The 26,467-nt window shown below is 41.4% G+C and overlaps 1 protein-coding gene across 2 annotated transcripts; it reads right to left on the bottom strand.

Annotated features, from left to right (window-relative positions):
- Positions 1–924: 924 nt before the first annotated feature.
- On the bottom strand, positions 925–26,238 carry LOC119404310 (tRNA-specific adenosine deaminase 1). 2 transcript variants are annotated; one of them, XM_037670866.2, is made up of 11 exons: positions 25,952–26,238; positions 23,029–23,097; positions 20,771–20,825; positions 20,359–20,394; positions 18,009–18,142; positions 17,734–17,851; positions 14,936–15,166; positions 14,226–14,389; positions 9,856–9,955; positions 7,010–7,096; positions 925–1,088 (listed from the first exon to the last, which is right to left on the bottom strand). In XM_037670866.2, exons 1-11 carry the CDS (start codon positions 26,091–26,093, stop codon positions 944–946), a joined length of 1,281 nt encoding a protein of 426 aa, XP_037526794.1. In that variant the 5' UTR covers positions 26,094–26,238; the 3' UTR covers positions 925–943. The 2 variants fall into 2 exon arrangements, with proteins under 2 accessions (XP_037526794.1, XP_037526801.1); XM_037670873.2 differs by lacking the exon at positions 20,359–20,394 and having other exon boundaries at positions 25,952–26,237.
- Positions 26,239–26,467: the final 229 nt, after the last annotated feature.

Below are 26,467 nucleotides of genomic sequence, written 5' to 3'. Positions count from 1 at the left end.
TGCAATCAAAGATACTTTTGAGGTATGGCCTACAGGGAAGCTGAGGCTGAAAGGTGAATAAAACTAAAAGGCCAAAAAACTCCCAACTTTATTCCACCAAAAAAGAAAGCTCTGACAAAATCGGATTCTTTGCTGCACTTTTCTCAGTGTCCTTCAAATGGTTCTTTAAAATTATGTGCAATTAGGCTACAACTAGAGTGAAGCATTCACAGCATAATTTAAATGTGTTTAAATGAAGCACACATATCAAGGAAGCTACAGGCAATTGAAGGTTACAATTGTAGACCTGTATGCCCTTTTATCCGCTCAAGTGTCTCCGATATATGCTCCCACAGGGAGCAGAGTTGCGCCTACCTTTTGCTAGCACTGCTAGAAGCCAATTAGATCACTCACACTTGTGACGTTTTAAAACAGGGCCAGCTAAATACTCAATGTGGCAGCACACTTTGATCTGTAGCAACACACATGTTTAAGACCTTATAATAATTCATGCACTTCATGCAGAGTGCTCAAATTGGTCTCTTATTGGTACAAAAAAAACTTATGTAGCCAGCTTAATGGGTTTGGAAAAAATCATCCAAATCAGTTCAAGATCGCTTTAACTTCTCTAGATACACAGTCACAGATGGCTTGCGTGTGTGTGTTCACCTTGCACTGCAAGGTACTCTAACTAAAGTTTCTTTGTGCACCTACCCTATGGTGCTCCCTAATTTTGGTTCCCCTATTTTTAAGCTGGAATGCCACATTATCATTCGGCTTGACGAAAAACATGAATGGAAAGTGAAGTGGATTGTTACAAAATACATCACATGCATATAAGTGACATTGCTAGATAGTTTTGCTTGTGTGCACGCACACAGTTCAATGCAAATGTAGTATAAAGTTCCTTTAATCTGGTGTTTCTTGCACAGAACATGATCAGCATCACTGCTCACGCTGAGGATCACGCACTTTCAGCAATTGTGAAGTTCTGCAGGTCTGGAGATTTGCTGGTCCATCCAGGCAAGTGGGCATGAAAGCCTACCTTCCTTTTCTGATAGACCTTTGCAGCCTGCTTGAATTGTGCATAAGTTCGCAGGTCATCTTTCCTGTAAGAAAAAAAGTGTCCATAAGTAGCCTCACTATCTTGAGTTCTGCACACAAACTGAAAAGTGCACAAGCAGCAGCAGTTGAGGCCTTTAACACGAAGGTATTTTATGCCAGGATCCACCAAGCATTGACTCACATCATTTCCATCATGGAACTGGCATTAATAAGAGGGCATGCAGGTAGGTGAGAAATTTAGGAAGAAGCTTTGGCCGAGTTATCTGAGTGGGGAATCGAACCTCCAATTCCACGGCTTTCAAGCACAAAAGCTGGATGAGCTAACCACTATGCCACAAACACAAACAGAGAAGCACAACGCTTTTATGCATTCAAGGCATAGGTCGGCAAACTCACTCATGAGTCGACTCACTCAGACTCAGATCGGGCCGTGAGTCTGAGTCTGAGTGAGTCCGGGAGAGTAATATATTGGTGAGTTTGAGTCCGAGTGAGCCCGGTTGAAAATTTTAGTGAGTCTGCGTCCGAGTGACTCCGGTTGAAAAAAATATTGGTGAGTCTGAGTCCGAATGAGCCCTAAGCGCGGAATATATTTCTTGAGTGAGTCCGAGTGAGCTCCACCTTTTCTTGCTGACTTATGGTCCTCTCATCTTCAGCATTACTATCAGCCTTATGCCGGCTTACGATTTTGCTCAAGTGTATTCCCACATATCTCAGCACACTAGCATTCATGCACCACCTCAATATTTATTGATCAGAGGTGCGAGTTAGGGGAAGGGGTGCCATGACCTCCCCCCGCAAACTTTTTAATGGGAAGTTCTTGATAAAAATATCTTGTGTGAGTCACGTATTTCATAAAAACGTCCTCACTGGATAGATATATGATAACGATGATATATGATATATGATGATAACTCGTATTTGAAGGTACAAGGTCAAAAGGCGTATCGTAGAGCACTGATTGTGTGAGATATTAGCGTTAAAGAGGATTCACACCATGACCGAAAAAGTTAATTTTACACCAACAGGCTCATGAGTCAACTGAATCAGGCTCACACAGACTCAAGTGAAGCCATGAATGTGAGTCTGAGTGAGTCTGGCTGAGTAATTTGTTGATGAGCTTGCGTCTGAGTGAGTCTGGCTGAGAAAACGTTTAGGGAGTCTGAGTCCGGATGAGGAAAGTTTTGGTGTGTCTGAGTCCGAGTGAGCCCTCAGAGCAAAATATATTTCCTGAGTGAGTTTGAGTGAGCTCCAATTTTTTTGCCGACCTATGATTCAAGGTGAACACTACGAATTGTGGCTCTCGCATTCATGAAGCTGCATGCGTCAAAACATACCAGGCTGCCACAGACACTACGAAGATGGACCAAAACGCTTGGCGGAGATGTGGCAGTGGTGCACCAACATGGGTGCATCCATGCTGAAAGCTATCATGCTGACTCAATTGCATATACACTGTGCAAATCGCAAATCGTATTTTTTTAATGTTCAAGAGAGCTGCAACTACTTCTACGAACACACTTTTCATTTTTAGGTTATGAATGATTTGTATCAAAGCTGAATCTGCCATAATTTTTTTGCCAGCCCTCTAGCTGTGTTATGCTTCACATATGTCAAAAGATCAGAGAAAATGGGTTCTATTTACGAACGTTCGATTAGTGAAAGGTTTAAATTCAATATGAATATTTGAGGAAATGATATTCAAATTGCATATCATGCTTACTGACATTATTTACCTGAATGACATGATATGTAAAAGTCAGGACCAGAACGAAACAGTCCTTAGTTTTATCATTCTCTCTGCTTTGAGATTCCAAAGGGTTGTTATCTGTTACTCTTTTTTTTCACTCTTTGTGTCTACTTTGTCACTCTTTGTCCACTTTGTCTACTTCGTCACTATGTCTTTGTCTACTTTGTCTATTTTGTCACTCTTTGTGTCTACTTTTGTTACTGTGTATTCAAAAGAAATGAATATTTGACAATTTCCAACAGTGAGCACTATACATGAATACAAACAGCTATTCGATTCATATTGCAAACATAAAATATTTGCAAAACACATATGCCAGTAACTTTTATTGCTTTTCAAGCTGTAAACATGTCACTGGGCAACAGAAAAAAACAAAAAGATACTGAATACAGCCTTACTCCATAAAACTAAAGAGGCTGGAATATAAAACCCTCAATGTATGCAAAAGTTACAGCGAACACATTTTAATAGCTACAAAACCAACGTCATAACCACCCCAAAGACTACATGTGTGATAATGAGCCCAAATGTCCAGTACTGTTGTAAACAAGTGTAGCATTTTGATAACATAAGTGGAAAGTTCAAAACATGGCTGAAAATGCAGATTCATGTGAGGAGCGCAAAACTAGAACATCATAGCATATATAGCTAACCTCTCTCTTTCATGCACCCCATTCTGAAGGAGCCTTCTTCTTGTCCACTTCTGAAAAAGGCTCTTGGAAGAATCGGAGATAGCAGGTGGTCTGATTGGCAGTATAAAATGCTTCGAGTTCTTCTTTGCTGACCTTTACATTCAACTCTCGTTTTATCAGTTCAGAGACAGAAAATGTAGCACAGAGCACACACGATACTTTTTGAGCAGTGTGTTGCTAATATGCATCGTCCTTGCAGCTAAACGCACAACGATGTTCTGTATCTACTACACAAGACATGATGCTGTGAGGTGGAGGCTGGAGAACAAGAGTGCCCATAAGTGAGGTGAGGGCTTGCCACTCTTCACCCCGCTCCCTCCGCCAAGCAGTGCCACTTTGCTTGTCAAATATGCGAAGTGTACATATTCCGAAACTTGCAGTTCACTTCATAGCCATTCTCATTACATTCTGCCCTGTTCTCATTATAATAACCTAATCAGGAGGTACGATGAAAACAGGGCCTAGAGCGATATCTAAATACACTACTCTCAAACTGTGTACATGGGTCCAACATGGTCCAACATTATTATTAAAGTTGTTCTTTATAAAGTTGCACTACCCCCTCTTCCTTCCTGAAACAGAAGTTTTGTGGAGGGGAGGGGGGGGTGTGGCACATGCACAGGGTGCCACATCACTTGGCTATGCAGCCCTGGCTGCATCCCTGCATCTCATTACTGTGATTTGGAAAGTTGTGAACAATGATTAAGGAACAAGCCAGATCTTCTGGGAATGTGATTTTTGAGATTATAGAATAACTGAACAAAAAACATACAATGTGTATGTGTTTTCAGAGTAGATCGATGAGCTAGAATTATTAGAAGCATGTTCATGGCAATGCACAGGCAGAATCTTGGTTTGATCTAGTTGTTAGTGGGGTACATTAAAGGACCCCTGACACCGAATTTGGAAACTCGAGATGCTTGTGTTGTTTGATAGTTCTATATGCGGGGGCACTTCCGACCGATTATGAGTGACGAGCGTTGCCTTTAAGATATTTTTATTTGCTTTTAAAGTAAGCCAGGGTGCTCATCTGAATTTTGAACTCCTATCAACATAACCACTAGTATGATGTAGACGTAGGCCCCTTGTGACGTTGCAGAGGTAAAGCAAATGTTGTCGACGTCACAGACAGAAAAAAATCATACCATCTTCCGCTAAAGGAGACCTGAGGCGATGCGAAGCAGCGTTTCAGCTTGTAGAGCCCGCGTTTCAGAGGGTGAGTGGAAAGGGGAGGGGAGAGGGGAGGGGAGAGTTGAGAGGGGATGGGAGAGAGGGAAAGTGAAGAGGGTGAGGAGGTGTGCGGAGAGGGCTTGCGCATACGCAGTAAGGGTGGTCACACCGCACACCACCAACACCGGATTGAACTTCGCTATAAGATGCTTCACATCTAATATGCGCGGTGCACTGTGGTATATTGCGAAGCATGTTTGCTCTTTGCTCCTCCCACCTTCTCCTTCTTCGGTACGTGTCGGCAGGCAGCGTGAGCTCTCCGTGTGTGTGTTCTCCAAATGGCAGTTCAACAAGCGCGTGGCTGACGTCACGCAATACTAAGCGCACGTCATCACGCGTGCCCCGAGGCGCAACCGCCACGGTGCGGCGCTAGTTTCTTATCCTCTTTCGGCGCGCGTTTTGAGCCTACACTAAAAATGACCATAATTAACGCTGCTAGGATTAATTAGACATCACATTGGAGCATTTACGGTGTCATTCCGTGAGTACAAGACATAGACCTACTTATTACAACATAAATGTCACAAACAAAAAATCGGCTGTCAGGGGCCCTTTAAAAAAATTTACGGTACAAATTATAGGACAAAGAACACAAACAAGCACAGGGCTGTGTGACATGTGGCAAATAACTTGTCCCCTGAAGAATGTGAACATCTAGTTGCGGTTCAGTGGGCACAGTATGCCACCATCACAACAGCAGAAGACAGAACCTGTTGCATCACCCCTATACAAGAGCAATATGCAGCGAGCACCAGTGCAAAATGGTTAAGGTCATCCCGCCTTTGCTAAATGAAAGTAATATGCAGAAGAACAAGCTCATCTTGCTGTGTCTGAAGGAAAACGGTATGCTGCATGGAAGTGTCAGGGAAGGGACCAGTGGCATAGCACAGACAGGTACGCACATAGCACGGGTACATACGTCTAACTGTTTCCGGAAGACTTTTTCAGCTAAGGCTGTGATGTGCATGATGGTTGTCTGCGGTTCTCTGTTGCCAGTCAGTTTCACATACAAGTGGCACCGGAACTGGGTATACACACAGGACTGTACAGTCATGGACAAATGAAATACGAACAAGTAAGGGTTAACAAAAACTCGTTCTTTCATTCTTTTTACCAGTATGCCTAACATCAGCATGATACCGTCTTGCTCACTTAATTTGAAGCCTAAACAATCTTTGGCAATCACATAATTAGAAATCCAGGGTAGTGCTCTTGAGTCATTACTCATGAAACCTATTGTGACTTATTATTGTCATTCACTGTTTGCATTTCATTTGACCATGACTGCACGTTTTCAACCTGGTGGGATACTGTGGCTGACCCAATAAAACACACATCACACAAGTTTTTTCTTCTCATATATACCTCCGAAATGGGCAATCCTGTGTAAAATAAATTCACCCAGACTTCCTTGTTCTCCAAAGCAAGAAACTTGTTGCTGCATATACGTACCTTCAACATCAGGTGACACAGTCATTATGAAACCGTACCTGATCGTACCTGATCAAAGCTTCATGCAGCAACAAACGAAAGGCACTTGGGGATACACACGTCTCAAAATTGAAAATTGCACAGATACTGCAGCCATTTCCGTCTGTAAACTTGTCTAAGGTGCGTTTAGCACACTTCAAGGTTTGCTTAAAGCGGCCCTGCAACACTTTTTCAGCATGGTCAAAAAATGCTGCGGATTGGTAGTCGAAGCTCCTGTGAACATGTGAGCCAAACATAGCGCAGCACACAGACTGGAATTTACAATTAATTTTCAAAGTCAGCTAGAGATCTCTCACTCTTCTCTCGACAAATGATGCCAGAAACCCAAAGTCTACGGCCATTGGCTGATTTGAGCATCATGAGCTGCACAGTTACCGTGGCCGCCGCGAAATGCTGCGATGTGCCAGCGCACGTGCTTGCGATCACACTGAAAGTAAGCCACGCGTTTGAAGAAAAAAAATAAGAGAAAGTGCTTAAGGTCATGACACGCGCTGAGGAACGGACGTAGCTTCTTGCCCCTTTGTAACCCCCCCCGCATATCTTTTAGCTTTCAGCGCGCTCGCTGGTACGAAAGTAGAGAGAAAGCGCTTAAAGCGGGCGACAAATCCCTGTAACCCTCCCCGTATTTGACGGATTCTAAAAGCTTTTGTGGCAGTCAATTAATGAGACAATAAACTACTTTGATGAAGCCATTCAAAGATTACTTGGAATAATTTTGCAGGGCCCCTTTAATACACATGCTTTAGCTGCAACAGTTTTCCTGTGGCAACTTATAATGCCCTAACACACATCAATCGGGACTTGCCTGAGAGTCTTGGGCAGTCTTCCTGGTGAGATTTCATGCATTAGCTTGTGGAACAGCTCAAACAGCTCACTTCTACAAACTGGTAACCTGTATGAAGAACCCACGGAACAAATTCTTAGGGTATACACTGATGTAACTAAACCTTCAATGCTTAAATCTGCAACTTCTTGAATTCTCTCACACACAATTTCTTCCTCCATGTGAACAGCATGTGCATTTTGATGACATACCCCACTGACGGTACCTTGTTTTATTAGCCTGCAGCCTATTGTGCTTCATGCTCTGTATACATACACAAAGAATAAATAAGGTTTTAATAAAATACAGTCAAACCTGGATACCTGAAACTCGAAAGGGATAGCAAAATAATCCAATACACAAATAATTCAAAATACAAAATGTGCCTGTATGAAAAATTTGCATGTATTGTACAGTCTCTTGATGTTGTGAAAAAGGGGATACACCCATTTGTTTCTCCAAGCCCATGTTGAAGGCATAAAAGTTTACATTATAGTTATTTTTCATCCATGCATTCTTACGGAACATGCACATCTAACTGGAAGGCTTCACAAGCTTTTGCAGCATGGTGGCAGTACTATTTTCGATAGCAACCACAGGTAGAATGCTTAACTGCATGGAAGTTCTCTCCACTATTAGTATTCCTTACTGCATTGTACAGCTCTATTGCGGTGAAGCTTGACCGATTGCTACGAAGTGCAAATAAGCTCCTTGCTGCGCAAGCCATCCATATTTTGAGACACGCACTTTGCTGTTTCATCAGCATCGATAATTCCGGTGATGCAAGTGATGTTGTTCCAGTTAGAAGAAGCACACTCTCAGAGGTAAAGCACATCATTTGTAGGGGCGTAGCCAGGGGGGGGGGGTTGGGGGGGGTTCGAACCCCCCCCCAAATTTTTCAGTTTTGCTTGCGTATATATACACGCACACATACAAATGCACGCACGAACATACATAAAGTATGGTTGAACCCCCCTCCCCCCCCCCCCCGAAAAAAATTTCTGCCTGCGCCTCTGATCATTTGATATATCTAATGCAGAGGTTAACAGGAGTTTGATATATGCATAGCACGGTGCTATACTTCTGCATGGGATTTAGAAGAGGATGTTGCAACTGTTCCATATGCATCTGGATTTGATAATATATCAGACAGTATCTTGAGGGGGCTCTGTTAAAGAAACCCTGCATTTGCTTATTATTGAACTTGATGAAGACTGTACCACAAGTGAAAGCAGCAAAATCAAAGACTTGATATTTTAATTTGCTCCTGAAATCAGTTCCTCCGCCGAATGCAACGTCATACATCAACAATTTCTGGCAGCAGATGAGACACAAAGGCACGTATCTTAAGTCATAGGTGTTGATTGGTTGGGAATAAAGAATATATTATGCATGCTTATGATGTACTTACTATGAGGACTTTAAAAATAGAAACGCTTTATGCTTGCTAGAGCTACGAAAAAAACACAAATTTCTGCATTACGATTTCATTTTGTGTGCAAGTGACCCAAGGAATGCTGTCCAATGGCCTACACAATGCGCAGTTTATGTCAACATACCGTACTTCACATTTCTGCATTAGGGCAAAACCATTTATTTCATTATTCCAAATCTCCCGATCTCACTGTACTTTCAGTCTATCTGTGTTTTCTGCTGAAGTTGCTGTAGTTTTCAGCTGTTGCCATGGTTATTGTAACCCATAGTAGTTATGCTCAGAAAAAGTGCGGCGGTGGGAAGGCCACAATTAGCAGAGACGTTCTAGTACCACAAGATTTACGCAGCATTTGAATTGGTAGCAGTGAACCACCTCAGTGGGTGAGTTAAAAACGAAAGCATCTGTCGTCTGCTTTTATTTTGAACATGTAGGTCGCATACTTTTGTTTGCCCATGTCAATTTTCAAAATTCTTTTTGCATTCACCTTGGAATGATACAAGGAACACATTATAATGCAAAACTTGGAGGGTAAAATTTGTGTGCAGTGCCCCTTTAATATACATACATAACAAAAGCAGCATTGAAAAACTTGGAGGACGCTTGAGCTTTGCTTTCAAGGGTAGAACACGGTAGCGTAATCGGGCCCCATTTTCATCGCCTTCTCAATCGCTAGCCCGGCTTCGCTTCTCGGTGGACACCTTAACCGTGTCATGAGGAAAATAACTTTTCGCCTTTCTAAAATATTCTACAATGCCTATTGCACGTACAGTCGCGAAATGCCCACTATACCATCATTCATCATTTTGTGAATTGGCGAAGTACCCACTATGTGTCCGTAAGGCATTACGTGGAGTTACTCCTCTGCACACTTTGTTGTTGTTGATGCTGCTGCTGCTGCTGATGATGATCATTAATTATGCCTGAGCACTTTGTAATGGGTGCGCCTCTAAAACACCCACCCGTGCAATTCAGATCGTGTGACGCCTGGTGCAATTTTACGCTTCTGCCATGCAATTTTACATGTGCTAACGTGACTCCTCACACTACACAACAATTGCATAAGGTTTTTTTCTGGGACAGTTCCCAACTGCATAGGGTTTTTCTCTGGAACAGTTCCAAGCACTGGTGTGGCCCTGTGGTAGGACACCTGCTTCCCACACAGAAGTCCTGGGTTTGATTCCGTCTCGAAGCCATGATTTTTATTATTTGCATTTTTTGTCATTTTTCGCTCACGGACAGCACTGACTTTTCACTCACCACCAACGATGCCGACGCCAACACTGTAATTTCTGCAAAATGAACTTTAACGTTCGCGCGTTAGCAGTACTAAACAATTTCTGTAAGTTTTCTTTCATTGCTCAGAATGCAAAATGATGAGTATAAGGTAATGCACCTAGCCACTGGTTTGCAAAGGTTCTTGCGAGTAACTCCTTGCTTGTAGCCATTCACTCCTACATACACTGACTTGTCCGATCCGAGCCACCACATAATGCCTGAAAAACAAAGCAACATGACATACACTTACAAAAGTACAACAGGTTCTTGGAATAAAATGAAATTTACGGTTGCAACTATCCAGATGCAAAACTTGTATAGAATAATTTTAAATTCCGCTGGGCAACTATAACTTTTTTTAATGCACACAGAAGATAGCCACAGGCTCATTTAAGTGTTATAAGACTTATAAATTGTGTACGCATCAAGCAAGGTGACATTAAAAGGTCGAAATCTGGATAAAAAAAGGCTTATCAGACATGGAGTGTACAAAAAAAATAAAGGTGTTACAATTGGCGCTGTGTGCCACCAATGGTGGTGTTGCAGATAACGCTCTAGTGCATGGGTTCTTAAACTGGGTTCCGCAGAACCCAGGGGTTCCGTGAAGGACATCTTAGGGTTCCGCGAGCGGCCAGAACGAATGCAACCTGCTCCCGTTTTACCCCGATTGGCAACTAATTTATTTATTTAGACAAGCAAATTTGCATTGCATTTTGCATTTAACGAAGCCATCGCATGCTGCATCCGCACATCGGTTGTCTGCGGGTAGCGAGAGACCCACGTGGTAGCAGCACTAAAGACACATCTAGTGTGCACCATGAAATTTGCACGATTTGTGGACTGGTGACAGAACACGTGGTGCGCTGGTAATTCATGCTCGTGAGTGTTAAAAACAGATCAAACGACATTAACGGGCACCTCGGCGCTTTATTAGTAGCTCATGGCGCGTCGCCGATCATGTGGCACAGTTTTCATACATGGTGATTTGCCACTACTCTATTTCGGTTTTGTAATCAAAATGCGTAGCGAGCGCTTTGATATGTGCAAGAGGCGTCACTTCGTACCGGATGTGGGCTAGACTGCTCTAGACAAGCATTTAGGCTTAGCCTTACGACCGGTGTATCGGCTGGCGACTGTTTGGCGGTGCGACTGGCATGCCTCTTTTCATGTTTTGCAAAAAAAAACACATATCTCCACGAAGTGAATCATGATGAGTGGGCAGAGCTCTGGGTATCGTATGCATGAGTAATCGTACGTTATCCGAGCGTTGCCCAATGTAATGTAAATTGAGTGACATACAAAGTGACATAAAGTGACGTAAAGAGTCGACGACAAAGCTAGGTCCTAAGGTTCATAATGTCTACGTTAAAGTCGCCGACTAGTATAAAGGGTTTGTGCTTGTAGGTGTTTTATATTGTTCTGTCACAATTATGATTGATGTTCATTTATTGTAAACCTTTTTTTTTATTCACATACACACATGTATGTTTCGACTATAGCAACGGTTTTGTATATACCGTGACAGCAGACAGTGAGAGTTGACGACAAAGCTAGGTCCTAAGGTCCATAATGTGTACGTTGAAGTCGCCGACTAGTATAAAGGGTTTGTGCTTGTAGGTGTTTTATATTGTTTCGTCACAATTATGATTGATATTAGTCTATTTTTAAACCGGACGTTTCGATTTTACATGCTGCTGTGCCGTGCGCACGGACGCCATACAGACAAGCCTCGGCCTTAAGGTGCTTCACCCCTAAAATAAAACAGGCCTCTGTACGTTTGGTGCTTCGTTTGCGTGAACACATTGCTTATGGTGCGCAGTGCCTGAAGCATGCACTGTATGGTCGGTTACTTGACTCGAGGCAGGAAATCGCAAGTCTATGTAATATCGGGAGTTCTACATCAACGGCAATTGCCTTCGATATTAATGAAAAGAGAACAGACCAACGCAGGCAGAGTTAATAGTGTGGCTGCGCGCATCGAGCAAGGTTATCACACCCGCCGCGCTCAACTGTCTTCATGCTCAAGAAAAAGTTAGGGGTCCACGTCACTCTGGAAACGCCGTTGGGGTTTCCCAAGGCCAGAAAGTTTGAGAACCCCTGCTCTAGCAAAATCAGTACGAGTATTTGCCTTTTCCATTTGCAATATTCTGGCTAGAATAGCATCATTTTCATTCGTTTGCTAGTCCTCCGACTATATGCTTATGTAACACAGCAGACTTCAATGACTACTCGTATTTTTTTCTAGTGTTAGTTGGTAGATGACAGCAGCAGGAGGCCAATAAGTGTTCATATTTAATGTATCTTCTGTATACATGCAACCATCGTGGTCAAAAACATGACCTTTTTGTCATTTAGTAGTGCAGCTTATTGGGCTATGTAGTGCTGACAGACTTTGCATGAAAGCATGAACGTCATGCCAAGCAAGTGAATGAGAGTACACATAGCTTTGGAAACAAAGCACAGCCTTTTGGCTTTTTCGCAAAGCATTACATAAACTAGGCACCATTTTAGTTGAAAACAAATACAGTTGAAACTCCATAGTGATTACCAAGCTTGAATTATTCTGTTAAATTGGGAAGTTCGTAAAATGGAGAAAAGAATTTTTTGGCTCTTCTTAATCTAAAATTGTAGCGTGTTGACACCCAAAACCTACCACAGCATTGTAGTTGCCACTGCCCACACCTGCACGTGTGAAAAGTTCGCGTGGGCGGCCCAGACATGCAGCCTCTCATGTCCGGGCGATGCAGGCCACATAAACAGTCATGTGAAGCAATCGCACTTGGCCGATATGCAAATATGGGGAGAACAAATGCAGTGGTTGTGCGAGCAGGCTAAGTGAGAAAGTTGTGATGAGACGGTAAGTGCCATCTGTCGTAAAACCATGAAATAACGAAAGCAACCACTGTAGTCTTCCTGTGGAAGCATTAACAGGGACAATAAACCACCGCTGCCCCTAGCAACATCCGGTACGTAACAGCGCTGCCGTTTGTTGAGTCCGTTGTTCCATGCATGGGCGCCTGATCAGCCTCGTAAAAATCAAACCAGGGTTGACTAGGGCAGCTAGATTTTTTACCCCAATATCGTTAGGGTGCAAGCTCAAAGAAAAACCGGCCTCTGTAAAATTTAAAAATAAACAACTCTTTTTTACTAATTTATTTCAGGAAAAACTTCGTTAAACCAGGTTTGATGCCAAGTTAGTTTCGTTAGTTCGGGTTGATGACAACATTGAAACCTATGATGTCTATGGGAGATTCCTTCATTAGATTTGGAACTTAGTAAAATTGGGTTTCATTAGAGTGAGTTTCAACTGTAGTGTGACATTTCACTCATTTCTAGTCACACAGTGTTGTGTATATAAAACTTTTGCTGACATGGAAATTTAACAATTTCGCTGACAAGTGGTTTATCTCAAACACCACCACCGTCTATCATGCTCTGTAATCGTCAAGCATGCTTTACACTACTTTCTTGCAAATGAATCTCATTACTACTTTCCAATATGAGAACTTTATTTAAGCCAGTATGACTACACTATTTCTGTTCAATGCATTTTGAGATGACCACAGACAACTGATAAAACACTGAATTGAAACACATGGATGTTATATAAAAAAAATGCAGGAAAGCATGTCAATATTTTAATGTACCATTGGGCTCCTCCTTTTCTTTTGTATGTTAAGCACTCAAACTACTTAATCAGTCAAGTACAAGTAAACCTAAACTTCTCAATTTTCTAGTCATAATTTCAAATACTTATTACATTTGCTCAGAGAACATATGGTGAAAACTGACCTAATGAAAGATTGTTGCCTGTAGCAACCACCTGTTTTCTTAAGAAAGGCATCAAACGTATTTGTAGAGTGCCTAAAGTGCTGAGCAGCAACAAAATTAAAAACAACAGTGAAGCAGAGTGACCAAACATGCAGAATGTGTTGAACAATTAGCACTGCATTAATGTGCAGATACTGTGGCTGACAATTCAGCTAAAGGCTGTCAAAAAATTAAGTAAAAGTGTAGTGAAAAAGAGGGCCAGCAAGTCATCCTGTACACCGGACTAACAGAGGTCATGAAAGGAAACCCACAGCATATATGCATGCGTTCATGCCGAAGACTAGCAGACAACACCAGGACCAAGACACACTAAGCATGTTCTTGATGGTGGCTCTGCTCGATTTCATGGGGAATATATAGGGCTCTGAAACTTTCCATACAACCCGTTCTATGAATGTGCTGACTAGTATTTCAATAACTTGAGAAGGATAGGTAGACCGACAGTGTCAAGCTGCCTTTATGTGGAGAGCCCACACACCACGCAGCAGGGGAACGTCCTTGCTGATGTAACACACGAGAGGGTGCCACTCAAAGATCTAGACTTTGTGAAGACTGCTAAAAGGTTTGAATCCTGTTAAATAAACTGATGGTGTGAATCATACAAACATGCTGATGTAAAAGTGAAAATAATGAAGTCACCCAAGAACAAAGACTCACTTGAAGCACATGGAATGGCAGAATCAGCATTGTTTTCAACAGCTTTAAGGCGGGAATGGCAGAATGTTTTCATACTGTAGTGAAACTCAAGGGCTGGAACGTCGTCTGAAACTGAAAGCCTCTCATCAAGTGCACGTCTCATGGCATCTTCACTGTATGGACACCTAAAAAAAACAATGTCCAAGTGCACCTTATCATGAACAAAGAAAGCGGATGCAAAAGCACTAAAAAGCATTCTTCTTAACTTGATAACAACAACTATGTGTTATACTACACTAGGACTCCTTCATGACCTAACTAACATACACTAGAAAGTAGAAATCACCGCACAAAGGACACAAGTGCATAGAAATTTGCACTTTACTATTTTCAGTAGTAGATGGCAGTGATTAAACTTGGTGGATCGCCTGCTGTGCTTGTCCTGTTTATATCTCTTTTGTCTTATATCTTTTTCACAGAGACTCCTACTATACATCAACATGACTGAGGCTTCAATGCTGGTATCCAAAAGATCTACCTGCATGTTACACTGAATTACAATGTAAAAATGTCAGTCATAATACAAAGTAGTGGATTTGTCTGAAACGAATGCTTTCATGCTTAGAAACACTGCGATGCCTAAAAGTTTTACCAAACAAAACAAGAACTATTTTCCAGATAAATGTATCAGAGGAAAAGGAAGGAAAGGGACGTATCGACAGCTTACACACCCAGCAACAATCACCGACGACAAACGCAGTGGTTCATCGCCTGCAATAAAATGGGACAGTAATGCCCCCTCAAGGCCACAGCAGCGCCATTTGGCCATTTTATCACTACATGACATGGAGAGAGATTTAGCGCCCCTGCCAGGCTTGGTCCGAGTCACACCCAGTTGGTGGTAGTCTGCACCAGGCAGTTTCTTGTCCTGGGCCACACCTGGCACACACTTGGCACCAGTCCTGCACAGACAAGTAACTCTCCTACTTAAGGCATGCACATGTGGGTAAAAGCTATCCAAAGATATAAGCTGCACATGCCACTGACGTGCCATGTTCCAGGTTCAACAGGATGAGGCATGCACACATTTCGTTTCAATATTTCCATAAAAACGAGACGATGAATAGCAAGTGGGTGTGGCGGATAAACCGGCAAAGACGAGGAGGGCGGTTTACACTTTGGCAACCCTCTGCACATGATACTTTGTCCGCCTTGAAAATTCTGTAGCCTGAAATGGCATGTTTGGTTGTACCGTGCCTGGCTTCTTGTGTAATAACACTGGCCTCACAGAATGACGATGGAAAATCTCTATACTGCTTTCTCCAGGCGTATTTAGGGGCCCTTTGAAACACTTTGGCCCTTGCTCACTTGCTAAGATATCACACTTGCAAAATAATTATGAAATGTATGGTGAAATAAATCAACATGTTCACTGAGCCATACTTTGTCCTCCGTGTGACATTTAAACATGGTAAATGAGAGTGACAAGCGAAAGGCGGAAATGACACGCAAGCATACACCCTCGCAATTTCTTTAAGAATATTGCATGAGTTTGTGTGCAGAAGGTGGTAGTGCCTAATAACAGCAAGAAGTAAGAATGCACGCTTGGAAGGAGTTGCCTGAAATTGTAGTCAAAACTAGCATGGCAATGACCGACACTCAAACTCCGATTTTGGTGGCCATGTATCTGAGAAAACAAGGTTCATTAAGTAAGTATCGGATTTTGTGCGGAAAGGCATGGCATATATGTTACTTATGTTAATGAGTTACATCAAAATGGGAGCCATGGGGGTGCAGTGTAACACGTCTCGCAGCCATATACATATGGCCAAGAAATGCTGCGGGAACGCGTAACCACTGTTAGTGAATTCCGTTTAATGCATTCCAATTAGGAAACTGCCATATAATCTACAAAGAAAAAGCGTATCTCGCTTTTTAAATTGTTACAATGCAAAAAATATAGAAGTCCGACAATGACAGTTTAGAGAAAACGTGGGCTATCAAAAACATGCACACTACAGAGCTCTGCACGGTTGGGAGGATTGTCCGTGCATGACACTATTCCAATATAAGCAGCGATTCGCTCAAATTACGAGCCCACCCTGCGTATATGTGGTATGAGCAAGTGGTTTTCTGCTGCTACAGACACGCACCACATGTGAAAGGTGCGTGAGCTGTCAATGAAGTGATTATTTACATTGTTACTGCTAACATCAACTGCATCGCATGATATGCCTTGCCAGGTACAACGAGGTTTACTCCGTAGCCTAAAATGACCAGCCTGATGTAAGAAGTGATAACTGCATGACAGTACTCGGAGACGGCAAGTGAAGCAACAAACCATGTGCATTACGACAAGCCTCAACACGCGGCTGAAGCAGACGACGGAGTTCGGTGCTCTTTTTTCCCCCGAGATGCAGTGCGCCGACACACAGTGGCGCATGCGACTTTTAGGAAAGGCCTATTGTGAAAAAACTCTTTCTAATGCGTGGGTAGCCTTAAAGCTCCCATACGTTAAACAATACCTATGGCGTGACATCTGGTGCAATACTACGCAACTGCAGCACAATATGTGCACTAACGTAGATGCAGGCGTGACTCTACACATGCTAGAGAAGCCTGCTTCGGTTATGATGATGATGATAATGATGACAAAAAAAGGCTGAGACTATGGGCAGCTTTAAAATGCCCACACATTATGAAACTCAGACGGAATGACACCTGGTACAATACTATGCAATGCAACACAACATGTGCACCAACATAGATGCACACGTGACTCTATGCGTGACTGAAGGCTGCTGTTGATAATTGTGGCAGAATTGTTCGTAACGAATTCGCAGTGTTGAAGTGCCCACATGCTATGCAAATAGCATGGCGTGAAAATTGGTTTGATACTATACAACTGTGACACAACTTGTGCAATTATGTAGCTGGACATGTGACTACGTGTGCGATAGGTGGTTATGATAACGATGACGACGATGATTAACCGTGGCATGGCCGTTTAGAGTGGGCGGGGTATGCCACAGTTCCTATGCAATCATCCCTTTCTGTTATGTCGTTTCTCTAGATTGGCTCTAAGCAAAGGAATAAAGACAATGTACAAACAAAAACACAGATAACGTAGTCACACTGTAAGGCTGTTGGTGCTGTCATTTATACGATTGAACAACTTAGGCATAGCAAATTCCAGCAAGGGTAAATTAAGTACAGTAGCCTGCAGTGAAACTTTGTTCCCTGTAACGGAGAACCCTGCGCATGCCTATGAATGCCATGGCACCAAGGCAACAAAGAACATGAAATATGAAGAAATAAAAGACACATTGTCTTCCCTGTGAAAATAAAGGAAATTAGGGTGTAATAGCAAGTGTGACTGCACCAAATTAATGCAGAAATGCAGACCCCCTCTCGCACTCTTATTTGCCGCACCAAGAAAGAAAGCAATGAAATGGTGCGATCTTTGGCTTAGTGAGGGTGCTTAGTTGCCATCACCAGTCCGGCATCCAGCAGTGGTGCTGCTGCTCACCTATATATATCGGGATCTAATCTGGGTCGCTTTGAAGGCGTTGCATCATTTTCTACATCTTCAACTTCCGCTGCAGATGACACATCCCCAGTTTTGGGAAAGATGGAAGCATCACCACCTAAAAGCAATGTGACCCAATGGGTAAATAAAAAGAACAAATAGAAATTATCATTCCGATTTAAAAAAAAACACTGTAGTCAACGCAGCTGCTCCGCAGCATGAATCATTTCACAATTTGTTATGCACGTGCTGCACAGACCAAGAACACTGCTCACATGGAGTATGACTTGAGAAGAGGTGAATCTTCAATCCTGGTTTCAGTCGACATTCAAATACAGAAGAGTCTGTGGTTTCAAAAACAGACGAATCTCCACCATGTGCCAACTTTAGAAGTTCAGAGTAGACAAACCTGTTAATGACAGACATGTCACGAAAAGCAGGTAAGATGCTATCTCCACAAAAAAAAAAAAAAAAGGTAAAGGACGACTATGTTTTATGCATTCCTCCGGCACATGGCTTCCATAACTGGGCTCCGTGGACAGTCAGATCACATGTGTACATTTCTTTCATTCTTTATTAATTCCAGGCATGTAGCTACACTGGAGTACATAACACAACTCAGGTATCACATGGCTGAGCAAACAAAAGGCTAATGCTCTAAGTACTAATTAAATATATTGCTTTATGTCTGTTTTTTTTTTTCAGAGTAGCTCTGGTGATTAAAAGATATTTTGCCACAACATAAACATTAGAGGCCTTGTGCTACAGCATCATAGTTCTAGTTTTTCTTGTTATCTCACACACCTGGTATGCCTTAACATCTTGTTTCATGTAATTCTTGTGAAACCTCATCCACTTAGGTTTCTTCACAGCATCACAGGTGTTATGAGAACATGCAAAGTATTTTCGCTGTTAAAGGAGAGACACGAACTTAACGAAGTCTTTCCTGTATAAGTTTTCAATCTGCAATTTGGGAAATTCATGAAATAATGCTCTGTTTAAAGGAAAGCGGGTTGCCTAATATGAGCATTGTTCTTGCTTCAATTTTCCTCTAATATAAAGTCATAACAATAACACACATGAGCAGTTGTAAAGAGGTCATACATAAGTACATACTCTCATGAGCAATGTGAGCTCAAACATTGATTTCATGCTTATTCAAAGATTACTTCTAATGTACTGATATGAACGTGATGTACTGAATTGCCACAGATGCCTTCCGCTTGAGCATTTAGTGTCAAGAACACATTTGCGCTTGCCAACTGTGTTTAGCCGCTATGGCCTCTAAAAGGTAACTGCAGTGTTCCATCTTATATTCCTCACAAACATACATAGCAATAAGAGTGTGTAGGTAGGCCACAGTGAGAGGATGTTTTCTTAGTGCTTAAAGAACAATAAGATTTCTTAAAGCCAGGATGTTTGGATTTTACTGTTTTAGCACTCTTATCCTCCAAACAGCCAGTTTAACATTTCAGTTTTGAATATGAGTACATGTGCACTATTTCTTATTTCTGTATTCTGCCTTTTGCAATGTTCACACCTCTTGTGTGCAGAAGGAAGTTGGCCAATCAATTTGGGCTGGTGTTATCTCCATTGTGTCAACAGGCAGACAGAATACAGAAAAATCATGGGATGCAGGATGACACTGACAGTGCATTCCTGCATACCTTTCTTATTATCTGTAAGATCAGTTTTCCAAGCATTAAGAAACAGTTACAAAATCATGCAGTGGCATATACTAGATATGCAAAAAATTACTGAAAATGACTGAAGCCGCACTGCCCTTGGATGTCCTGGTGAAATGCCCAGACATTACATTTGTAGCTGCCCTGAAAACGAGAGCTGGCTGGAAATTTTGAGTATGTATTAGCACCAGAAGCGGAGCCAGGTGCCGACTTTGGGGGTGCGGTTCCTTCATCTGAACGGGAAGGGGGGGGGGGATGAGATAAGGAGAGAAAAAGAGGGCGGGGACAAGATTCTCCTTCCACCTTTTGGGCAGGGGTAGCAGAAGCAACCTGACAAAGGAGGGGGACGACAGGCACTTAAGGGAGGGGCAGAAAGGCTGACACAGCCTTTGGAGGGAGGGGGGATCGCCCCTACTGCCCCCCCCCACCCCCCTCTGGATCCACCACTGATTAGCACTGTGCTTCACATTATAACTCCTCATGATTGCATAAACAAAAAGCTTATATTTATACGAACTACTTCTTACCACTGGTAACCGCAAGTCACCCACACTGGTAAGAGCAAGACAACCAGCTGCATTGAAATTTGGCAGAAGTGGGAACCCCAGAGAGTGCAGAGAGGCAGTCACCCTGCTAGCTCTGCGGAATTATTTCTTTTGCAAATGCCATCACGAAGCTGTTGTACTTCCATTTGATCCCTAATGTGCGAGGCATTTCCACTGCCCCTTAAAATGTTAAAGTATGGTACATAACAAAGACTTTGATACAGAAAACATGGATGAACTAAAAATTTCTGCCTGTAAAGCGAGTTTTCTTTGTTTGTTTGTTTTTTCCTTACACTTTGCACATGTGATCCAGGACGGCACTGTAACAATCCACAAAAATTTACCACTTGTGGCACTGTAACGAGAAAAAAAATATAAAGGTGCTATTTGCTCACAAGAAACACTCCACTTGAAGGTAGATGCAAGTGTTCCTAAGCAAAAAAAAGAAAAAGAAAAGGAAATCTAACAGGTTCAGTAACTCTACTACACCATTCCATGGTAGAAAATCTGCCTCCTTCCCCAGTAAGTTTTATTGTGGAGCCATTAGCAAGGCCTAATACACATACTACAAATTTTAGGGGCACACTACACTGAAAGTTTCCAAGAAAGAAAAAAAAAAGGGGGGGGGGGGGCAGCACAAAGACACCTCAGTGCCTTAAGTATTTCTACATAATCATGCAACTATTATTATTATTCAACTAACTATTGTTACTATTAATTATTCATGCCGCATAAAGATATTTAGCAAATACACTGAAGAATTGGGCTTGTTTTCAATGTTAATGCAGTCTGTTTGCAATGACGTACCTGAGAAAGCACCTCCGGGCTAACACTTCAGCATGGTTGTCAATTACCTGGTTGCCTAGAATGAAATAAGAAAGCCAATATATTCTATGGAATTAAGGCCTGCTATCAACGGAACGGCATTTTTGGCTGAGCTAAATATTTCTTAGCAGTAAAATTTTGAAGAACATGTCCTCTGAGAAACATGGACTTCCTTTTGACAGCTTTAATAGTCTTAAATGATTTCTCTTCATGAAGGACATTATAGAAATATATAAAGTTAAGCACCATGGGCAGATTGCACTTCTTAATACCGAATGCATGATGTTTACTGAGAAGCCTAAACTTAAAAAGAAAATGACATAAAAACAAATGGAAGCACGACCAAGTGGCAACACGTCAAAACTCCTGCACCAGCTTTCTAGCCTGCCAGATTCCGGAAGCATCCCATGAATACATTATACTGGTTTGTTACAAATCATTGTACTGCATCAGAAAATCAATAGCAACTTTCGTAGAATTTCTTTTACCAAAGAGAATCAAGCACGCTATGTTAAATTTTGTTTCAGCATGAGAACAAGGACCGGGCTCAACAAAAAAGAAGTATACAGGACACACTAGAATCAAAAGCTACCAGCTATGTTAAGTAGCAAGGGAGAAGGCAAATGCATAGTATGAATTAACAAGTAAAGCAATGACACACAGTTTCTCTTTTTCAGGTGCAGTGTGTTTGCCTTGATCTTTCTTACATTGTATTTCACTCTTCATCATATGTTCACTTCCTCTATCACATTGCTGCTGGCACTGACTTACATGCCATACAATTACAATGCCACAAGAAAAATCAGGGTCCCTTAAGCACTCCTATTCTTTTATCACATTTTAGCTGGCAGTGACTTATATGCCATACAGTTACATTGCCACAAGAAAAATCAGGGTCTCTTACGCACTTGCCTAAGACAACTCAATGATAAAAGCCGTCCAGTGTGGCTATTTTATCATCGTATTCATCATCATCATCACCATTATCGGAGCTCGAGAGGTCATGCAAGTAGCTGTACACTTTGTTGATGCTGTGACTGATGAATTATAGGTCAGCCCTTGGTGAAGGGTTGGCTAGCTTTCAACCAGTCACTCAATTCACACGGCTGGCGTGATTCAATGCTTCTGCCCAGCAATATTACATCTGCTAACGTTACTCCTTGTCCGACATGGGATCTTTTTCCAAAGTGATTTCAAGCACTAGTGCTTGCTGGCACGGCTCTGTGGTAGAATACACAACTGGGAGGGTTCACCCCCCCCCCCCCAAAGTTTTTTTAGTTTTGCATGGTTGCATACGTGCACAGCAGCACACATACAAATGCCACACAAACATACATAGAGAATGGTTGAACACCCCTCACCCCTAAAAATAATCTGGCTATGCCCTTGCCTACGCCTACACTTCAAGTTAAATGCCTCAACTTCGTGCTTAAATGGTTCAACACGCAGTTAAAAAACATATAAAATGCAGCAAAGGAATAAAATATTCAGATTCATATTTGTACAGTATTTTTTTGTAAATGCTCATAATTAATAAACCAGCACAGCACTAAAGTTGCCAGTGATAGATATATATAGCCCATGCTCCATACCACTAAGTCCATGTACTGCAGTGAAAGCTGTGGGACATGTCAAGCAGTTGTGAACTGGTCTTGGGAAAAGGTCTTGCTCGTTAAGCACTAATAATGCTTCCACAACTTTACTAGTTATCTGGTGTCAAAACAAGTATTACCCATAGACAACAAAGGCTTTTGCCAGTCTTCACTTCCAAATGGCTTATGCGTTCCACGGATTTTTATGTACTGGACGCATCTGATAAAAGTGCTGTGTAAATATTGAGGCTTAAACTATTTTAAATACTCTGTACCACTGGAGTAACTTGTTACACCAAAGAATTATTCATGCTTAGCGTACCAACATCCCACAGCTCAAGGTAACATACGGCCATTGTTGCATTTGTCTGGAGCATTGGGACTATAATTGCGATGGTGGCATATACAGCTAGCTCAAGAATCAAAAAGTTTCCATAACCAACTGCTGCTGCATGAATTATGATTCACATCTTAAAGTGCCGAGGACTGTTTGAAAACAATCATGTAAGTATTGACAAAGAACATTGTAAATTGTCACACTGTTATATCCCCCCTGGACCAATGTGACAATCAGTGTAGCCAACGACCATGATGCTTTTTCATCAGAACCCCTTTTTTATAAAAATGCGATTTGACATAGGTACATACCAAGTCTGCAAGCATGATCTGTGGGTATGCTTTTCGTACCAGTTGCAAATGATACAATCTGTAATGTATCTGCAAAACATAAAGATATATATATATATATATATATATATATATATATATATATATATATATCAGGATGCACAGTGCTTCTGATTATTTTTTTTTCTTCTTCTTTCATTCTTTTTTTTGTTTTTCCAATATTAATATCATGACTATGGGATAGCCGGCTCTAACGTAGCGTACCTTCCCATTTTTTTTCATATATAAATAAAAAGAAACTTCAATCAGAATGAGAAAATGCCATGCTCAATGGCTGAAATGCAATAGTATGAACTGAAAACATTTTTATAATCAATTTATGCTATGTATAGGAGCTACTGCAGTGGTTAAAAAGCAAATAAAAAATTAAAAATAATACAGAGATTGTTAATGGCTTCAAATTGGCAAATTAGAGCAGTGAACACAGGTTTATAATCATGCTGCAGTCTATTTAATTATTTCTCCTCCACGGTTCACAAAAGCCACAAACAATTGCTCCAAATCTCCAGAGAAAATCAATAGTAATTATTTGTTGTTCTGGTTTATTTTGCAAGTAAAACCACAGAAGGGCAGGTAAAAGGTGTCATTCACACATCATAAAGGCCTGCCTTTTGATAAGGGGTAGGAAACAAATGCATGTGATCGTCTGTTTATGGTTATGCATCAGCACAAAATTCAAACCACAGAGTTTCAGTATAAGGAGCAAAATAGACAGCGGCATAAAATTTATCAAGGCAAACAGGAACAAGCATATGCAGAAAATCAAAGAAAGAGGAAGCATTTGTTTGGCTGACATGATTATGTTGCGGTACAATTACATGGTTAGTAGGCTATAAACAGTGTGCTTAAATTGCTCTTTTGATTGGTTTCGTAGAGCTATGTGGGGGTGCAAGTTTAGATAATGTGTGTTTGGTAATGTGACCTCTGAAAGTGGAATTAATACAGGCTGTATAAACTTAATAGTGATAGCGATAGCATGTGTCTCAAAGTAGGTTATGGCATGTCTAAAAAGGTTGTCCATCTGTATAAGCAACTTCTTTTTACACAGCTGTTTCCCTGTCAACTTCTTTTTACACAGCTGTTTCCCTGTATGTAAATCAAGCTGGGAAAAAAGGCAAAAAGCACTGCAAGGTAGGATAAATTTTTTATTGCCCAGATATTGTTACTTTGCATAGTGAGCAACTTCACTAGGATAGTATGGGTAGTAGTAAACCAAACCAACAAGCTATAATATATGCAAGAATGAACAGGTGCCACACGTTTAGCAGGCAGAGGTGTGAAGGGTGCGAAAATAGAAAAAAAAAACATTAAGATAAAGATATCTGTATGCTGCTACTCATACAGTATGCAAGTAAGTCACTACATTAAACGCCTTAAATTGCAGCAGTTTAGTAATTTGGCACTTATTCTATTATTTTACATCAGTTCACTAAAAAGCATATCGGAGGAAATGGGAGTGAAAGAGAAAAGTGAGACGTAGATTACTGAAGCCAAGAAAGATTGATGTTGTGGGCCATGTGCACAGCTTTGAAAGTAGGATGGGTAGTTATTATGGATCCCTGTGCTGCATGCCCACATGGTAAAGCTAATTATATATATTTTTATGCCAAAGTACATATAAAATGGAAGGAGAGGCAAACCATGACAATGTCAAGCATTTGTATAAATCTCCCCGATGCAATCCCATTAGAGCACATTTAATAAAGTTCCAACCTCGTAAAAACTCCAGATTTGGGAAACGAAGGTAGGCATATCAGTTATTCCAAATTTACACCTATCATGCCATCAGTACTTTACATTTCATGGCACAAACTTTACAACAGTTCATATTTTAAAACACACCGTAAATGGCTCTCTCAGCAGTAATCAAATTCAAGAGATATTACATAGGATAAAATCTCCTATGCAATTTTTTTTTTTACCATAGACATGCACGTACGTGAATACTCTAACGTTGAGTATGTGAGCGATATTGCTGCACACGAAACCAGCACCTACACAAATCTAGGCCTCTATATGGACATGTGGTACATGCAGAGACACGATGAATAGGAGACCATTTGATCAACTAGAACAATCATGATGTTTCAGCAAAAAAGCTTAACCTAAACCATAATCATTTCAGAACAGTACAAGGAAAATCAAAACCACAAGAAAAGCTCTTGAACATTTCACACAAGCTTTACAAGGTTTTAAGTACTTGTGTAATTATTTTTTGTTTTTAAAATACACACTTCTTGTTTACTCCTTTTATTTAGAAATAGACAAGGAGTTTACATTTTTTCCTTGCTACAATTTTCTACAGGGCTGGGGCAAAATAACGTAAATTGAGCATAAATTGAGAATTTCAGTAGTACATAAGCACGCCTAATGTTCTTGTTTGATTTTTCTTGTTGCAAGCAGCAGACTGAACACAGGGGTGACAAATAAAAAAAAATTAGGGCACACATGAAAAGCTTGAACAGCATTATACAGTGCACACTGCTGACATAACGTAAAACTGCGTAATTTACTTCTACGCAAGATGTAGGTAAGCTAGCCTACTTCTGTCTAAAATTGGACAACGTTACGCATCAAATCCTCATACAGGACAAGAAGCTTGACGTTGAGTGTTTTTGCATGCTGTCCTCATACAAAGGAATGCAAAAGGAGTACAATGGGAAGAAAGCGGTATTTATTTAGTTAAGTTGCTTGGGGATGCTAGGCATAACAGTTTTGGAGCTAAAGAACACAAAGCCATCGTCACTGCAAGCTCAGAAAAGTACCATTACAGGGAAATAGACCCATTTTTTGGTTGGAGCCCTTCGATAGTCTTAATACTAAATGCAGCACTCTTTTTGTGCATTTATAAAAGCTACAGCATTCTTAAGAGATTGCTACATGCCTTGGTTGACATCCTGCAATAACAACGTAGACAGGAGCGTCCACTCGCAATCTCTGGAAGGCTTTCCTGTTTTTGGAAGGCCATCGTATGCCAAGTAGCAAATTGAAGCAACCCTTTCGGCGAAGTCGTCTATTTGAGCCATGACCCCGTTTACACCAACGTTGCTCTTGCTCAACACTGGAGATTAACGAAGTTTATTCGCGCCTATGATTAGCGTTTTTGGCTGCACGCGCAACGCACGCGCCACACCGGCCACACACGCGCTTAGAAATCGTACACATGGAATACACGCGCCATGACAAAATGATGATGATATTCAATTGGTGTTCACAGAAAATTTAAGGTTGCATCACGGACGAATACAGCTTATTTAATTTCTCTGCGGTTGTATGTTCAACAAGAGCATAAACTACAGCTGTACGGCTGTACATAAACGAACGACCTTTATGTAAAATAACTGAATGAAACATAGATGTTCTCTGGCGTCATTCACTCGGTTTCGATGCGCCTTAGGCA

The sequence above is a fragment of the Rhipicephalus sanguineus genome, chromosome 1, assembly GCF_013339695.2.
Source record: "Rhipicephalus sanguineus isolate Rsan-2018 chromosome 1, BIME_Rsan_1.4, whole genome shotgun sequence".
NCBI lineage: Eukaryota > Metazoa > Arthropoda > Arachnida > Ixodida > Ixodidae > Rhipicephalus > Rhipicephalus sanguineus.
Note: the sequence above shows the minus strand (reverse complement) of the source record. Positions and strands in the feature narration are given on the sequence as shown.

Coding starts and splice junctions, on each gene's coding strand:
- LOC119404310 (XM_037670866.2), bottom strand. CDS start 26,093: ATGGCTCAAATAGACGACTTCGCCGAAAGGGTTGCTTCAATTTGCTAC. Junction 20,826..23,028: donor AGATCATGCTTGCAGACTTG/GTATGTACCTAT, acceptor ATTTCATTCTAG/GCAACCAGGTAATTGACAAC. Junction 7,097..9,855: donor CTTTGCAAACCAGTGGCTAG/GTGCATTACCTT, acceptor TTCTTCATACAG/GTTACCAGTTTGTAGAAGTG.